The following is a 17,871-nucleotide window of genomic DNA, read 5'->3' as shown; positions in this document are numbered from 1 at the left end:
TTCACCATTCATATTTAATTATTATTGACTCTCTTAAATAAAAGTAACATTAATGAATGGTAATGGTGAAGTGATTGTGTATAAATTTTTACCATATATTACACTCACACCATATACCCATCTACCAAATATGAAAGAAAAACAATATTCACTGAAGCTTGATGACCACAAAAAGAAGCATTTTTAAACTAATAATAATATCAGAGCACATTGACAAAGTGTGAGATGAATAGCAATTTTTTCTCACACATTCATGGCTAAAGTCACTATTAATGACTAATGGCGAAAAAAAGAAGCTATATGATTAATATACTACTACTACAAGGCCACATGTGCATTGGCATAAGAAGATTGATGACAAACACTTTCTAGGGGAATATTTCTATATCTATATAAGTTATATAACCTACATCCAAAATAACATTTAGCAAAACATAACATACTTGAGGGTTCTCAGACAGCACACTAGGACACAATCTCTTCAGAGCATGAAGGCAAATCACAACTCTGTCCAAATATGTCAGGGATTTCGTCCCAGTTATTATTTTCTCGCGCTTCCCAGTAGCCACCTTTGTATCGGTAAGAACCATCCTCGTCCTTCTGAAACCATCTCGGCTTCCATCCCCTTTCCTGCATCTTTCTTGCCTGTATTGTGATGAATCAAATACAAGTTACAAACATTGCATAACAGCATAAATCTTGAGGAAAATGTTAGCTGATGTACTAAAGGCATTCAAGGAAACAAAGAAAGTTTGTGTTGGGAATGAGTGTGTTAAAGATATTAAAATTTGAAGTTATTTCCGATGCATGCTTTCATCCATTGACCTTAACATGACCCTAAACCTTAAGCCCCTATGTTCATTGCAGATGAAATAAAGAATGCGAAATATAGGACATCCAATTACAATAATGTGAGACTTACTTGCCAATAAATGGCAACTATATACCATGCCAAAACAAATATTGCCACTACAAATGAAATCCAATCCAAGGTCTAGAAATATTTTGATGTCATGCCACTATTATGAAAAAATTCGGCTACCGACACCCAGAAAACAGATAGAAAATAACTGACATACACAGCATATTCCAAGACACTAGATTCAATGGATCAAAGGGTCAGAGCACAGCTATTGGTGAATTACCTGTCTCTGCAACTGTTCAAGTCTTAGCTTCTCTGCATTTGCCAGCTCATACTCTCCATTTTCTAAATGTCTTTGATCTGGTCTCAACCTTGAGTCGGTTGGAGGCAACTTCTCTGATAAGCCAGGCACTATTTCATTTAAGGATATTGCAAAAGGAGAGAGGTTGTATCTTGTCTTGGTAGCACAGTTGCCCCTTTCCCACAATAATGCAGCTTCTGTCATTGGATCATAACCTTTTGGCTTTGTAGTTGGATCCCCGAGGACGTAGTACATTGCTTCATCCCACTTCCCTATTAACATTGCTACCTTCTCTCCAGTTCTGTTGTCTTGAACAAACCCATGTACCTAATATATATGATTGAAAGTTTATTCAGTCAAAACTCAACAAGAAAATCAGATTGAAATATGCAAGCTATTATTTGAGATGTCAAGGTTTCTAACATATGAGAGGGACAGAAAGTAATCTAAACGAACACATTCATGCTCTAATGGCTGATGCAATAAAAGGACTGTGAATTCTGACCAAGGAAATCTAAATGAATTGGAAAGTGCAGCAAGCAAGAGAATTATGCTAGCCTTGTGTTCTTTAGAGTGATAACTTGTATGGCTATTCTTTATTGGACAATTAATTTAAAAAAATGAATTTCAATAGCGAACTTGGTCAAAAGAAAAAGTTGGGATAAAAAAGAAAGAGGATCAAGATGACAAATTTTTTGTGAAGACAAAAAGGGAAAACACATTTTAAAAAAGAAAAAAAGATTGTTCATCCATCAAATGAATATAACAGTAAGCTTCTGAAGACTCTATGTGACTATCTCCTACTTGCGTTCAAAATCCTACCTGATGTGGGTTTCGGTCTATGATAGATTGCTCTTTGAACTTCAGTTTGCAGGAGTAGTTGCCACTTCCCTTGATGCACATGGTACCATAGTGGTCACAATAAATTTTACCTAGTATGATGTTGTATATGGAAGTGGTGACCTTGCTCCACTGAAATGTTTCACCATCCTCAAATTGTAGGGTGAGGACACCCACTGGATCTAACTGAATAGAACGTCCCCAGAATTTTCCTTTCAAATTGGAGTCTGCCCAGAACTTCCAACCTCTTCCCTCACAGTGACAAGCAACAACCATCGGATGATGACTAACCTGCAGCAAACTTCTTGTTAGATGAAAATTAGCGGCATAAAATAGACAAAAATCAGTTCATTTGAAGATATAATGAAACAGGCTGAGAGAACAGGTTTATGAGTTTCCTTTTTCTTGCGTTGGCATGTAAATGTTGACTCACTTCCATAAACCTTGAAAAGTTAAGGGAGAAAAGTCCCGATACCTTTTCAGAAAAAAACTTGAGCCCTTTATCTGGATAGTCGGCTTCATAGGTCTCTCCAAGTAAGGGATTGAAAGGTTTGCACTGTCGACCTTCAGTTGATGCATAGCCAGACACAGCAAAAGCTGCAATATTTAGAATTCTCATCAAATCATTCCCCTGCATCATGAAAAACCTGATTGAAGTTATAAGTTACAAACAATACTAAACCAATATATGCAACTTTAATAGATTAAAATATGTTGGTTTAATACAATTATCAAGCCATGCATAATGTTGAAATCTTTACAAGCAGCAAATCCCTCAAATTTAACCAAGCATGTTATCTACCTTGATTAAATGAAACTAGTAGATCATGCTTTTAAAACTGCTTTGTGACAAAAGAAAGCACAGCTGAGGACCTGACCTGCTTTCCCCACTCCAATGCTCTATCAACAAGGTATGAATACTCCAGGTCTTCGAAACACTTTTGCAATGAAGAGAGTGGTTCATTAAAATAAACAGGGAGACAAACTCCAGAAAGATCCTTCCCAATATTGTCTTTAATAATTGACCACAAGCCAAGAGGCTTCTCTTTCTCTTTCGGCTCTGGTAAGTTATCTCTTCTTTGAACATATGGATAACTTACATCTTTGATCTCCTTCTCAAACCCATATAAGCCATCATAAAGAATAAAATCTTTGTTGTAAATATTGGCATTTCCTGTACTTTCCCTACTTCGATAGGAAGCACTTCTTAAGGCATCTGAAGACAAGAACTCATTCGTATCAAAATATGCTCCATCTTCATCATCAGTTTCAACATCTGCTCCATCTTGACTTTCATTATCTGCTACAGAATCAGTAGCACTGCCCTCCGACATTACAGAATAGAAATCTGAGGCATGACAAGGTCAAGGAGTGAGTGGATTGCTACCATATGGAAACTTAAAAAACAAAAAGTTGCTAAAGCAAAATATATATAATTTGTTGACTTTATATTGCAAAGAAGCTTAATTGATTGGCAGTTTTCAATCAGTATAGCATAATGTTGGTAAGGAACTAATCCCTTTCGGATGTTCATAGTTGTCCCCTCCCAACAACTGTCGATCCCAGTAATCGAACCTATGACCTTTGGCCAGTATGATACTTCAGGATCCAGTGGGACCTTAAACCACTAGACCAACGCCTTGTTCGTACATTAATTTAAAAATAGGAGCAGAATAAATGCATATTGCATAATATGTAAAATGAAATTCATACGGACTTCTGTCCAAGTACATATTTTAATGGTAATTCAAGGCAAAAGACAGAGGAAGGCCAACAGCATGCTCACCGCTAAACCTTCTAGCTTGTCCACAATACGACTCGCGTTCCTTTGTTTCATCCACCACAGTAGTTTCCAACTCTATTTTCTCTGTCTGCATTAACGATTTTTAATGGAAAAAATCAAACTCTTGACTATTGAGAATGTCATCATTTAACACGGCACTGACAACATATGTAAGAGAAAAATCGGATGTAAATTGAAAAAACCCATTATAAATTCCAGAACACCAAAAGTATTTAAGTACTCATACAATAACAGAGCCACAGATGAGTGTGACATATTGCTAAAGGAAAGGTCTTCGAGTTTGCTTTACTATAAAGAGTATTGAATTACTTTTCGATGACAGAAATATAACTTTTCACAACTGAAGAAGGTTCAAACAACATACCCTAATCCTGCATTATGCTTTATGTGGCAAGTACATATTCCAAGAATCATAAAATATCAATATTGATCTTAAAAATCTTACACTTTTTGAATTACCAAGAACAATAGAAGGCTAAAGTAGTACTGAAAGCCATGTAAGTTTAAACATCTAAAGCCACCAGACTCAAAGCAGATAGGGGAACTTAAAAACCAAATACAAAAAAACTACTTCGACGGCCAGATTACCATTATCATGTTATAACCATCCTTAATGAAAATTGTAGTTTACTAACTAAGACAATGTTCCAAGACATATTTCAAAAGGAAAGATAGGTACCTCCAGCTGTTTTAAGGTGTTCAGCAACATATGATGTTTCTGATGAAGAAACTTCAACTTGCCTTGAAGATAAGAAACTTCTGAGAGCATAATAGACTCACAGTCACTAATAACAGTTTCACTTATGCCTTCCTGTGACAATCGTGATCGTAGCTTCTCTGTTGAAACTACAATATCTTCTGAGGTTGAAAGATCACTACTTGATAGAGCTCTAGGAAAAAGGTCTTTTGCCGACTGCAGAGCCTCAATCCACATGGCTCTGTCATCTCTGGATACACAACGCAAGTGAAGAGTTTTTGTTCCAGTAAAAATGGAAAGTCGCTTATCATCGGATTTACTTGCACGAATTGAAGAAACCTGTGAACAAGACTCGTTTAGATTTAGCTGTCAAGGGAGAAGAGAAGCACACAAAGTTGATAGAAAAAGCATACATCCATGGCACATTTTTATCTGTGACAAATGAAAGGATTAGTTCACAATCCCACAACTATTTCTGATGGTGTCAATTTCAGAGGCAGCCAAGTAAAAGACATGGTAGATGAATCTAATATTTCTAATCCATAACTGCCTAATACAATTTAACCAACATAAATTAAACACAAACAACGATATATATATATAAGCAAATAAGGAGAGTTTAATCACTATTTCAAGTGCATCATTGTCAATTGTGACTGAAAACATGAAAAGCCAGTCCCCATGAAACAACTTAGTTGTTGGAGCTGTACGGCATGCAAGGAGAGAGCACCGGTCCAAACCCTAGCAATCCACACTACCCCCTTTCTCCTACTCTCCCACTCCTTGTGTGGCACGCGTAGGGAGGATGTAATGATCCCCTGGGCCCACCCCACTGGTGGGTCCTCCCCTGGACCAGCAAACATGATAATCCAACCATTGAGGATACATACTTCAAACAAATTTCTAAACGGATTCACTTTTACAAGCAAATGCAAAACAAACTCGTGCGCCGGTTACAAGTGTTTTGTTTGATATCCTTGTGTTATTCCGCATTCCTAGCAATTAATATCCTCTTGGACCACACAACATAACCATTCATACAAACCCCTTACATGTAAATTTTCTAGCAAGTTGAGCCAATCAGCATCGAAAAAACCATAAAACTTCACTTCATACATCATACATATAATGATATAACTATAAGTCAATGATTTAGCCTTAGATCCAGTTCGACACACAACTCATAAAAATAAAAATAAAAAACAACTCAATAACACCAACCAACTTATATTACTCCAAGTGAAAGAGAATCAAATCCCAGAACACTTAACATATTAATATTTCACCTATTGCACAACACAAGTAGATTATAGTTACCAAATTCTCCCATGCTAGTGATCATACTTAACAAAATAACACGAGAAAAAGATGTATACACACTGACAGTATATAAGTTTTATACAATGTCAGTCCATCATTCACGGATAATATACCGACTATGTATAAATCTTCGGTATAGATATTACACTCAAATAACATTATATTATTCTGAAAATCTAAGCATCTGAAAAAACAATGAACACAAACCTTCAAATGTATCTCACCAAACGGTTTGCATTGCTTATTAACACTACTACCACCACCACTACCACCGCGATTCACACTATTCCAATTCGATTTCTTCAAAAACCTCACCGATTCATCACCAATCACTCTCATGCTCCGATCCTTGACCAAGATCTTATCAGGTCCATGAATCTTGTAATAAGAAAGAACACCATCTTCAAGCACGAACCACCTCGATCTCCATCCTTTACCATAGTTCACCCATTTATACAAAATCCCAGCCACACTCCCAGCAACACCGCCATTAACCTTCGAATCACGACCTTCCACGTCTTCTTCATCATCTAGAGATGAATCTTGAGCTGATAAGCTCGATTTTGAAGCGTAGCTAACGGTTCTTATCGATGAATCGAGACCTAACGGAAGCGGTTTAGCTACGACGGGGGTTGTACGGTCACGATCGATTGAAACTGGAGCAATGCAGCATAATGGATTCATCTTCTTTTACATGAAAGAAAATTGCTACGATGAAAATCGTCGCGAATGTGATAATAACAGAGTAGTAGACAAAACGGTAACGTTTTGAGAGAGAGTGAGAGAGTGTAAGGTACAGTTGCTATAAAGACAGATCCATTTAAGACGCTGCTACTACTCTGTGATGTTCAGTAAATTTCTTCATTACTTTACATCGCTATTCTATCGTTATTAATACATAATAAGTTTTCATTTTTAATACCAAATATATTATCTCGGGAGAAAGACTTACGTGAACACGAAATCATATAGAGATAACCAATACGATTTTGAAAACATATTAATATTTTAATTTTAATTAAATTCAATCTTAAATAATAGCATCAAAAGTCATAAAATGTACTTGTCTTCAAATATGATATGTTGCATGTGTCTTTATACAAGTTTTTCTCTCAGATTTAAATGAGTGAATGTCATTCTCGATAAGTGTTACTTTTAGAGCACTCATGATGGTAACAAAAAAAAACGTTCTTAGCAAAATAAGTATGTTTTTCGTTCAAGTTTATCGCTGGAGAGAAATCGTTCTTATTTTTATTTCGTAATGGTAAGCTAAATAAACAACATTTGTGGGGGTCCAGGTAGAAATGAAATATAGTTGCACCATTAGAGTTAATTTTGATTTGAATTGTTTAACTTGTTCTAAAGTATAAATAAATATAAAATAATCAGTGAGACCTATTTAAGAACGAAAAAATATTATTACTCATAGGGTGGGGAATACTACGAAAATAGATAATAATGATTAGTACACTATACTCTTTCATCTTCCTTTTGGCTTTGATTCTCATTTCCCAATGTATTGTGTTTTTGAGCTAAATGCTACTATTGGTAGCTGGTAACTATGACTGAGCTATGTCATTAAATAAAAATTAAATGCATTAGGGTTTTCGTTTGATTTTTATTTCCATTTTTATTCCTTTTTATTTTCTTTGTGTTTTAGGAATATTGAATTCAATTATTTTTATTGTTTGTTATTAATATTCATTGTGAATAATAAATTTGATTCCAGCTGTCTCTGAAGATAGCATCATCACATTATCAACACTATTTATATTATATTTATTTTAATACATAATTGTGTGAAAATTATTATACAATTATATAAATTATTAGAATAACAATTTGAAAAATGCCTGGACAGTATTACTAAATTATCATTAATGTGTTAGACCAATTATTCATTTTAGACATTCTAAATCAACAACATTTAAACTTACTAATTGTCAGGGGAAAAAATGGGTGTAATGTTTATTTGTTATTATTATAAAGATTTATACACATTAATATATCATTTATCATTTATTTGTATTACTTTTTTAAAATATCGATGATAATTAAAAATGAATGATGGATGATAGACTGACATTGTACCCAAAAAAATCATTATCAATACATATATTCTTTTCTCAAAAAAATATATGTAATTCAAAATAAGTGTTGAAACATAAATATAATTTGGGTTTTGTGGTATGTGATTGTCTCTTCAAATAAGTGTTGTTCATATAAATCGAATCCTTAATATTTTAGTCTATATAAAGATTTAACGATTTCATACCTCTAGATTAATGTGTTATAAATAAATTCTTTTTTTTTATTCACAAAAGTTGAATCCACAAAGACTTAAGTCAAACACAAAAGATTTCCTTAACACTAACCAACATTTTTTTATAATACCAACACTATCCTCTCATATTTTTTATAAGAAACTAATATATTTTGAGATATATAATTGTTTCTTTCAACAGGTGTCGTTATCAAGAATCGAATATTTTGGTCATTTAGAAATCTAATGATGTCTTATACTATTAAACCAACACTTTATTGTTACATTTGATTAAAACATGAATGATATATATGATGTCCAATTTTTTCTATTTTTAAAGACGATGTATCACTCACAGTGAAGAGTTTCTTACACTGTCACTATATTATCAACCATTGATTTTTTAATCATTATTGACTTTTCGAAAAAAATAATCGTAATGAATGATGGATGATACACTGACTATGTATAATTCTTTACATATTCAATTATTCATTGCATAGATTTAAAACTGATTTTTAAAATAGAAATAAAAAATGGCACACATGACATATGATTGTAAAAGGGACAGCTAACGTGCGCACTTATGCACAGATAATGATTTTTGAAAAGGTGGGGAATGGCTTTGTCCGTTGGGTGAGGGGAAAACACCTTCTTCTTTTTATTTGGGCCAGGCCCATAGCCATAATACACATTTGAAATGACTTTTTTGCACTTTCATGTCTCTTCATTAATTCAATTGATAGCGATGTGGGAGAAGGGTGTATATGTAATTTCACTTGGTTGAAAGCGATTGTAGAGAGTATATACGTTATATGGTCAAAATGAGAGGGAACTTTTGCATCATCATCTTAATGCTATATTGTTATATTGCTGATGCTAATTTAATGTTCGGAAAAAATGTATACACTAACTGTCTAAGATATTTATATATTATATTTGTATTATTTATCATTTATATTTATTATTATTGATTTTTTTATAAAAATAATATAAATAAATGATAGATGATATACTAACTATTTATACATCTTTAAACCAACTATGTATAAATATTACATGTTTTAATATTTGTGGCCTGCAAAATGGTAAAGTATGTAATTTGATTATATACTTATTTTATTCTTTTATATTTTTCGATTTTATTAATTTAGTTATTCAAAAAGAGAATACCTAAAATGGTTCTTCGAAATTTCAAATGTTGGTCAAATTAATTCTTTTTGGGGTCAAATCAGTCTATACCAAGTGTTATAAAACATGTTAAAAATGACTAATTTGATTCACATTTAAAATTTTGGGACCATTTTAGGTCTTTTCTTTTTTGAATAACAAAATTAATAAAATCGAAAAATATAATAAAGTAAAATAAGTATTTATTTGGTTCAATCGGTTAATTGGAAGCATATTAATATGATATATTAAGTACACGAGAGATATGTTAAATTGGTTAAAATTTCCATAATTTTAAAATAAAATAAAATGCTTTGTTGGATAAACCATAATTAAATAATGCTTTGTTGGATAACCCAATAGCTTTGGTTAGTTAGAGTGTAGTATCACTTGTGGGGCTTGACTTGAAAAATATGTATTGAAAATTAGTTTAATTGGTGGGATGGATTTTATCTTATCTTATTTAAACAAAATTCCCGAGTCCTTAAAAGAATCTATAACACCCAAAGGAAATTGTATATTTTATTTTGGTATTATCAATGATATCTTCTTATCTTTTTTGGTATAAAACTAATTTCTTTCGGGTGTGTGACTGTCCCTCCCACTAAGTGTCGCTCACATGAATCGAACTCTTAACCTTATAGTGATGGATGATTAACTTGTTAGCATATTATTCATCAACTATTTGTATTACTTTTTTTTAGAATATGGATGATTGACTCACAGTGTAAAAAGCACTTACACTGTCATTGTATACATATTAAATCCTTTAATTAATTATTTTCGTTTGATTCCTTCAATTTTATTATTTGTGGTCTTTTAATTAGTTTTTTAATACGAACTTAAACTAGTATTAAGTGAGTTTTATACATTGTTATTATATTATGTGTTATTTTTTTGGGTAGAAATATTATGTGTTATTTATTTATAATTATATTTGAGTCTTCAAAAAGTAATTCAAATAAACAGTAAATGATATAATAGAACTAAATGAAATATGTGCATGTTGTTGTATATGGATATTTTTTTTTGTTACCACTAATTATAGGGGAACAAAACGCTTCCAAAAGGTTTAGAGTTGTACCACGTTTTTTATTTATAAAATATAGAAAATTCTCTTTATACTAATGCTTTGATTATTTATTTTATTAATTTATCATGAGACAAAAATATATTTTTTATTTTTGTGTATCATTTTATCTTGCTCATACTACCTTATTATGGGTATAATTTTTTAAATTCTTTGAGTATTTTACTTCTCAATATACTAACAATGCATTGGTCTAGTGATATAAGACTCACTAGATTCTCAAAGTCGAAAGTTTAATTCCTAGGTGCGACGCTTGTTAAGAGGAGCATTCATAAATCCCGAAAAGATTAGTTTTTTTATCAAATAAAATGAGAAAATATATTTGATAGTTCCAAAATAATACTCCTAGATATTTTAACCCGGTATATTAAATACTCCTCAATATTTTGTTCTCCTAATTGAAATCTCTCCCAACTTGAACCTATAATCTTAACTACTTACAATTATAGATTTTGTTAACTCTTTAAGCCTATGTAAGTCGTATTAAGATTAAACAACAAATTTTTTCAATGGAAAATATTTATCATATAAAAAAGTATAATAAAATTGTACTCCTTCAATAAATTCTAATATATTTTTTCTACTTTTCTATCCTTATCCAATAGAATCTGAATATATATTTTTAACACATGGTGAAGTAGGTAGTACATAAATTTTTATCACAACACATTAATGATCTCTTCAACTAAAATGTTGATGTAAGACAAATTTTACATTGTTTCATCATAACTTTGTAATCTTTTTTAAGGTGTATTCTCAAGTTATACTCTTTATTATCATTTATTCTCTATGGCAGAGTTAGGTACATTAATGTTCAATGATGTTTTTGGGTTACCAAACCATGTTCTTTTAGTTTGATTCTCTAGTTGCTTTTTTTGTTAGGCATAGCCATATACTTCTTATAATTCAACCCATTTATTTATGTGAGGCAAATTTTACATATTTTTATCATAACACTATAGTTAATCATACTCAAATCGGAAATATCCACAAATATGTGCGACTAATTCTTATAGTGAATAATTTTTTCATCCACAAGACTCGAACCTGAAACATTGCTTAAAAGGAATCAAACATGTATAACTTGAACTAACCACCATTGATAATTTCCTTTAACTTGAGAAGCAACAATAAGTCCTTTTCTAACATTTTTATATTTATATTCTCTATTTTTTTTGGATAAAAAATTAGTGAATGAGAGAGGGGAGTTCTTTTTTTATTTGGATTTTAAGGGTAAAACTCTATTCTTAATGCAACTAATAAGGATATAAGTATATTTTATTTTGTGTTTTCTTTGTTTTTTTCTTCACTAACCATTATTGGATAGGTGTCTCACTCAAATTGAGTAGGAATGGTAAAACCATGCTTCCAAAATATTCCTTGCTCATAAAATTGCAAAACAATATTTTTAAATTGTATATTTCATTTGCAAATTGTTTATGTTACATATACCATGATGCATAAAGTTCAACTTATAATATTGGGAGATTATATTTTCTTTCCTAAGATATATATCACTCTAAGTGTTGGCTAAAAAATATAAAATTAATGTATATTTAATCTATATTTTTCTTTTCTAACTAATAAAAAATGAATAATATATAAAGTGGTCTAAACTTAAAACAAGACATATGATTCACCAATCACACAAATGTAAACTCAATTTTTATTAAATTACTGACTAGTTCTTAGCCTCATTTTTGTTCATATTGTAATTTGTAATGAGTTAAATTTGAAACGAGTTAAATCCAATTTTATATCATTAATAAAATATATTAAAAATAACACATCCATCATAATAGAGAGTAAACTTTATGTTTCAAACAATATATATATTTTTTATCTATAAATATATAATTATATGTAAATGTAAAGTTTTATATAATTAATAATTATATATAATTATATTGAAGTAACATATTTTTATTTTTGTTGAACCAGAGTAAAACAAAATATTTGATTGGTGTTCCGTATTTTTAATTTTTTAATTGAACCATCCGGTTTACTTCCCGGGTTAACGCGGTTGAACCGAGTTTAACACAGTGGAACCAAAATTTCCCCGGTTCAAAGCAGATCAACCCTAACTCAATTAAGAATGCAAACCAAAGTCATTTTCAAGACTCCAGTCCGGTTCTCGTAACACTGATCTAAAGCCAGCTTAGACACAACATGTGTCTTCCATCTATAGGCCCATGATTTCTCAATAATAACTCCCCTTTTGAAGTTTTGTGTCTTGGGTTGATTATGTTTTATAATCAGCCCAAATTCAATTGGGCCCATCCTTTTACAGTCCAATAGTCCCATAATCAGTTATCAGGTAAAACGCTGCGTTTAATCTTCTTTCTTATTCCTCCTCCAAAACCCATCAGTGTTATCATCACTGTGAACACTGAACTCAATTTCAATTCTTGTTAGGGTTTCTCTTTTACTGTTATTGAATTGAATTTAAGCTATTTTTTTTATTGAAACATTTATTCATACTAATTTTGAAATTGAAATGAATTGTGTGATATTTGATAGGGTTTTTGATTGAAGAATTTGGTGATGTCAACGTCAGCATTTCCACCACCTCCACCTTATTATAGACTCTACAAAAATTACTCACAAGACCCTAATTCTGCTCCTGAGCCTCCACCACCTATTGAAGGAACCTATGTTTGTTTTGGAGCCACTTACACTGTAAGTTTTTTTTGTGTGTGATCACTCTATTACATTTTGATTTTGATCACTTTAATGTTGTATTATTACATGGTTTTAAATTATTGTTGTAGTGCATTTATGTTTTGTTTACCATAATTGCTGAAAGTTGGGGATATTGTGGTCCGTGCAGCCGTAGTTGTGGTCGATGTGACTATAACTGCGATAGCAATGTGGTTGAGATCGTAATTGTGAGTTTGCGACCTTTAACTGCAATGTTGGGTATTTAGTAGTTCATTCAAACCAATTTATTGGAAATTTTTATTGTTGTTATTATTCAAAATGTAACATAGATGAAGATTCTGCATTATATGATCGAACACACGGACGGGCATTCTATGGTTATGAATAAATGTATCGAGAGAAAGTTGAGGTAACATTTGTTGTAGAAAAGATAGTAGAATATCGCCTTAGGTGGCTCAAGTATGTGTGGAGAAGTCTTGTAGAAGCACTGATAAGGAGAGTATATCAGATGGAAGGTAGATTGTAATAGATTGAGGGAATCAAGAAAAACTACAAATAAACCATTAAGAAGGATTTGAAAGTAAACTATTTTTCTATAGATATGGTTTACGATAGGGTATTATGGCATCATTTGTTCCATGTAGTTGAGTTCCTCAGTGGGAAATGGCTTGGTTGTTGTTATATTATTATCTTTTGCAGAGGGTTATATTGTTTACGAGCTTTAAGTTTTTAGCTTATGAAAATAAGCCTAAAACAACTAATATGGGTCTCCAGAGGTGTTTTAATATGCTCTTCCAAACATGATTTGCATCTTCCTGGGACACTCACTTTTTAAGTTGTGATTGGTGACCATGCTAGCTTGCAATAAACACAAATATTTTCAGGATTGTTTCTAAGGATTTGTCTGCAATGTTTCCTTGAGTGGTCGTCATAAAAGTAAATATTAGTGAGTGGCTGCGTCAATGTTGTCAACAATGCAAGTTGTAGAATCCTATGGTTCTACAATCTTCTGGTGGCTGAACAATCCTGTTTTACAACCTTGGGGTAGGATAACTTTGCATGCTTGTAGAACTGGTGGGATTGTGTTTTCAATCTGTTTATGCTTGATCCCCATTTTCCAACTGGTGGGTGGTGTGTTTAATCCAAGACCGGTTGTAAACTGCGGCAGTGACAGAGTGTCTTAGGTTATGTCACAGTGTCTTTTTGTTGCTTCTGAAATATTCTCCTCCTGGTTATGTTTTGGGTTAGTGGTAAATGTCTGATTAGTGTTCTGTGTTTGTTCTGCTGCTTTGCTGCCTCTGGTTCTGTTTTTGTGCTGCAAAAATGTCTTATGGAGGAGGAGTCCAATGTGCTAAAATAGCCACTTCAATTAACTTTAACTTCAGTTGTGACTTGTGACCTTTGTTTTATTAAAGGGCTTGGCCTTGAATCTTCTTATTTTTACAATTCTGTCACAGTCTCTCACACTTTTATGTGTCTCCTCCCTTTTCAATCTTAGGTAGGATCTAAGCTTGACAACCTTAGGTTGAATATAGACTTGTCAAGCAAGGTTTCTTCTTGTAGGTTTGAAACACATATGCATCAGTGCCCCGCCTTCATGATATTAAGAGTGCATTTAACACAAAGTCCTTATTTGCATGTCTCTGGTTTCATAACATCTCATTATGCACTTATTAATATTTGTTTCTTTGTTTGTTTTTTACGTAGACAAGTGACAATCTACCAAGCTTAGAAGAGCAAGGGGTGCGCCAGCTCTATCCTAAGGGGGCGAATGTTGGTAGGCAATTTCTATGCTCAGTTTATGTTTGTTTGATGATGTTACGAAATCACCATATATGTTACAAATAAGTTTGGTTCTATTATGTATTTCCATATTATCCCTGCTTTGTTGGTTTGTTGTCTCGGATGGTCTTTGGGATGGTTATGCAACAATAACGTAGTCTTTTAGGTATTCATTAGTTTGATCTTACTGTGTATGAGTACTTTGTTGGTCGCAGAAGTCACTACATGCCTTCCCAGGTTTTTTTATCTGGGCCTCTGGGGGATACAAAGTTTCATTGTTCTCTTGTTTCTCATTCATTGGTGCAGGGGATTTTTGGTCGTGACATGTAATTCTAGTAACAAACTTATTTATTCAGTTGCCACGCTTTGAAGGGGGCACCTTTACATTTATCTCATAAGTGATATATAACAAATGGAATTTGTGATAGAGATTGGTCTGTGTTTAATGATCACTTTATTACTAAGCCAAACACTGTTAACTTTCCAAAAAAGAAATAGCAAGTGATATGATTTTTATTCCTGGTTTCATGAGGGCTAGTATTGTTATCAACTCTGCCTTAATCTTTGAATGCTTCTGTCGATTCCCTGCTTAGTAATGTAGGTAGCTCACTTTTAGTTTATCAATTTTGTTGTTGTCAGAGATAGTATATATTATATGGGTTTTTCTAGTGTGTTCCCCATGGCACATTTTATTACTACTCATACATGTTACTTACAACTTACAAGCATGTCATAAAGTGAGTGATTGTAAGGGTGGAATGAAGGGCTCATACTATATTTTCTCTTCATTTATAAGTTGCCACAGCATCAGTTACAACATACAAGATTCTTTATTTAATCCTTTTACCTTCAATCTTATAGTAACAAATTTTATTCTCCAATAGATTTCAAGAAAGAGTTGAAGTCACTTAATAGAGATTTGCAGCTACACACTTTAGAGCTTGCTGACATTCTTATTGAGAGACCGTCACAGTATGCTAGGAGAATTGAGGAAATTTCGACTGTATTCAAAAACTTACATCACCTTTTAAACGCACTGCGTCCTCATCAGGTATACATCTTCTATACAATATAACTGTAAAAATAATTGCCTTTGAGTGACCGACTCTTGTTCTTTTTTCCTTTTCTGGATTTTTCAACGTATTATGTATTTATTCTGTAGGCAAGATCAACATTAGTTCGCATCTTGGAACTTCAGATACTGAATCGCAAACGAGCAGTGGAGGATATAAAAAGGTAAATATATATTGTATTTTCTTGATATTTTTCTAATTTGCATAGGAAGCCTAAAGAACCATTTGATGTGGTACCACTACCAGTATAGTGAAATGTCCTTGTTCTATCATTTGAGACCCGTTAACAATTTAGTTGCTTTGCATTTTTACCACGCTTTACTATCATTCAAGTGTTTGGTGATACAATTGTCTGATTTAGTTCCTGCTGTGCTTGTCATTTTTACAGGTCTGCTTAACATGTAAATTAATTTTTTTGTTCTGGTATCCCCACAGCCTACACCAATTTTTTTAGCCCTCTCTAGTAGAGGGCAATCATGTCCTACATTTGAAGTTGCTGTAGGACACCGTTTCGTTCTAAATTAAAAACCATCTGCTTATTTTTTTTTAATTAATGGAGACAGCTCTTTGAAAAGTAGATTGATTTCCTTTCATAACATATCTGAGAGTCTAAGACACCTTACAAATATTCCATAATATGTGACAATCCCACCTAGTTGTGTGCACCCGTGCCCTCTTACTTACTAGGGCGTGTTTATCACGATCATGATAGCTTATGCTCGAATGAGTTTTAATATAAGTTTACAGCCTTGACATCTTATCCCTTTCAAGTTTCAGCAACATACACTAAATCCTCTTCAACCCTTGGAAGACAAAAAAAATGCTGAAATTGCCATTTTTTTACAAGGAACTACATAGTAATTTTCAATGTCCTGTATTCTGTTTTTACAACCAGAACTCATAGCATTTTACATCATTCTTGTCTATAACTGTCCTACTCCTACTTTCAAATTGAAATTTAAAAGACAATTCTCATTGTATCTTGGTAAAACTAAGTTCCATATCCTGAATCTGAAAAAAATATTGTAATGCTTTCAAGACTTAATCAGTCTAAATTGTTTTTGGTGCACTAAGCTTGACTGGGAAAAAAACTTCAAAGGGTATAATTTTTTTTAGTATTTGTAAGGTAGTGTTTCTGTTCATTTTGGTATTAAAAATTGGTACATAATGCTTCTCTTTATTAGTCTTTTCTAACTCCACTTTTTCTTTTCAGGAGGAGAGAAGAAGCACAGGGTATCCTTAATGAGTCCCTGGCAATACTTGATGGCCATTAGGGGCATTTATTCTCTATCTTTTCAGCTTTATACAAATGATGAAGATTAAAGATTTACACACCAAGTTTTGTGGTTCTTTGAAGTGGCCATGCTCTTAGGTAAAACTGTCTCATCATATTATGTAACTATTAATGGATATGATCTATTTCTGGGATCAACGTTTCTGTGTTTGTGATATTATAACAGTACATATTTGTTCTTTTTTCTCTTGTGGTGTTTTATTCATCAAACAGTCTTATATATGTTTTTTCTTTCGATAATGCACCAACAATGTATTGGTCTAATGGTATAAGGTCTGATTAGATTCATAGGATGACCAAAAGTCAATGATTTGATTCTTGATAGCGATACTTGTTGGAAGGATTAGTTCATTATCAAAAAGGTGAAGGATACTCTTGTTAATATAAAAAAAATATGGTAGAGATAAAGCCTTTAATAAAGAAAAAAAAAATAATTTCTTAGAAATTATAAAAAGAATGTTTTGGTAAATTATTTCTTCAAAAGTATATGAAATTGATGGATGATAAATTAAATATTTCCAACTTAAATAAGTTTATTATTTTCTTCGTTCCTAAGTTAGTGTCTTCTAAGATCGATTTTTTTCTTCTTTTTATTAGTCTCTTTTAAAAATTCAAGATAACATTAACGAGTATTTTTACAACTCCAATCTCACCTAGTTAATAAGAGAGATAATGAATAAAAAAAAATACTATTATTATTCTAGAGATGACGAG

The 17,871-nt window shown here is 32.3% G+C and overlaps 2 protein-coding genes across 3 annotated transcripts; one reads left to right on the top strand and one right to left on the bottom strand.

The window, feature by feature from the left end:
• On the bottom strand, positions 211 to 6,676 carry LOC109344151 (oxysterol-binding protein-related protein 1D). Its single transcript, XM_019582790.1, has 8 exons — positions 6,032 to 6,676; positions 4,487 to 4,843; positions 3,790 to 3,874; positions 2,882 to 3,351; positions 2,479 to 2,634; positions 1,986 to 2,294; positions 1,146 to 1,490; positions 211 to 645 (listed from the first exon to the last, which is right to left on the bottom strand). The coding sequence occupies exons 1-8, from the start codon at positions 6,506 to 6,508 to the stop codon at positions 466 to 468; spliced, it is 2,379 nt and encodes a 792-aa protein (XP_019438335.1). The 5' UTR covers positions 6,509 to 6,676; the 3' UTR covers positions 211 to 465.
• LOC109344154 (mediator of RNA polymerase II transcription subunit 7a-like) lies at positions 12,703 to 17,344 on the top strand. Of its 2 annotated transcripts, none has more exons than XM_019582792.1 (6): positions 12,703 to 12,757; positions 12,868 to 13,026; positions 14,716 to 14,785; positions 15,675 to 15,841; positions 15,953 to 16,026; positions 17,077 to 17,344. In XM_019582792.1, exons 2-6 carry the CDS (start codon positions 12,892 to 12,894, stop codon positions 17,135 to 17,137), a joined length of 507 nt encoding a protein of 168 aa, XP_019438337.1. In that variant the 5' UTR covers positions 12,703 to 12,757; positions 12,868 to 12,891; the 3' UTR covers positions 17,138 to 17,344. The 2 variants fall into 2 exon arrangements, with proteins under 2 accessions (XP_019438337.1, XP_019438338.1); XM_019582793.1 differs by having other exon boundaries at positions 12,745 to 12,763.

Source organism: Lupinus angustifolius, chromosome LG03, assembly GCF_001865875.1.
Source record: "Lupinus angustifolius cultivar Tanjil chromosome LG03, LupAngTanjil_v1.0, whole genome shotgun sequence".
In the NCBI taxonomy this organism is placed as follows: domain Eukaryota; kingdom Viridiplantae; phylum Streptophyta; class Magnoliopsida; order Fabales; family Fabaceae; genus Lupinus; species Lupinus angustifolius.
Note: the sequence above shows the minus strand (reverse complement) of the source record. Positions and strands in the feature narration are given on the sequence as shown.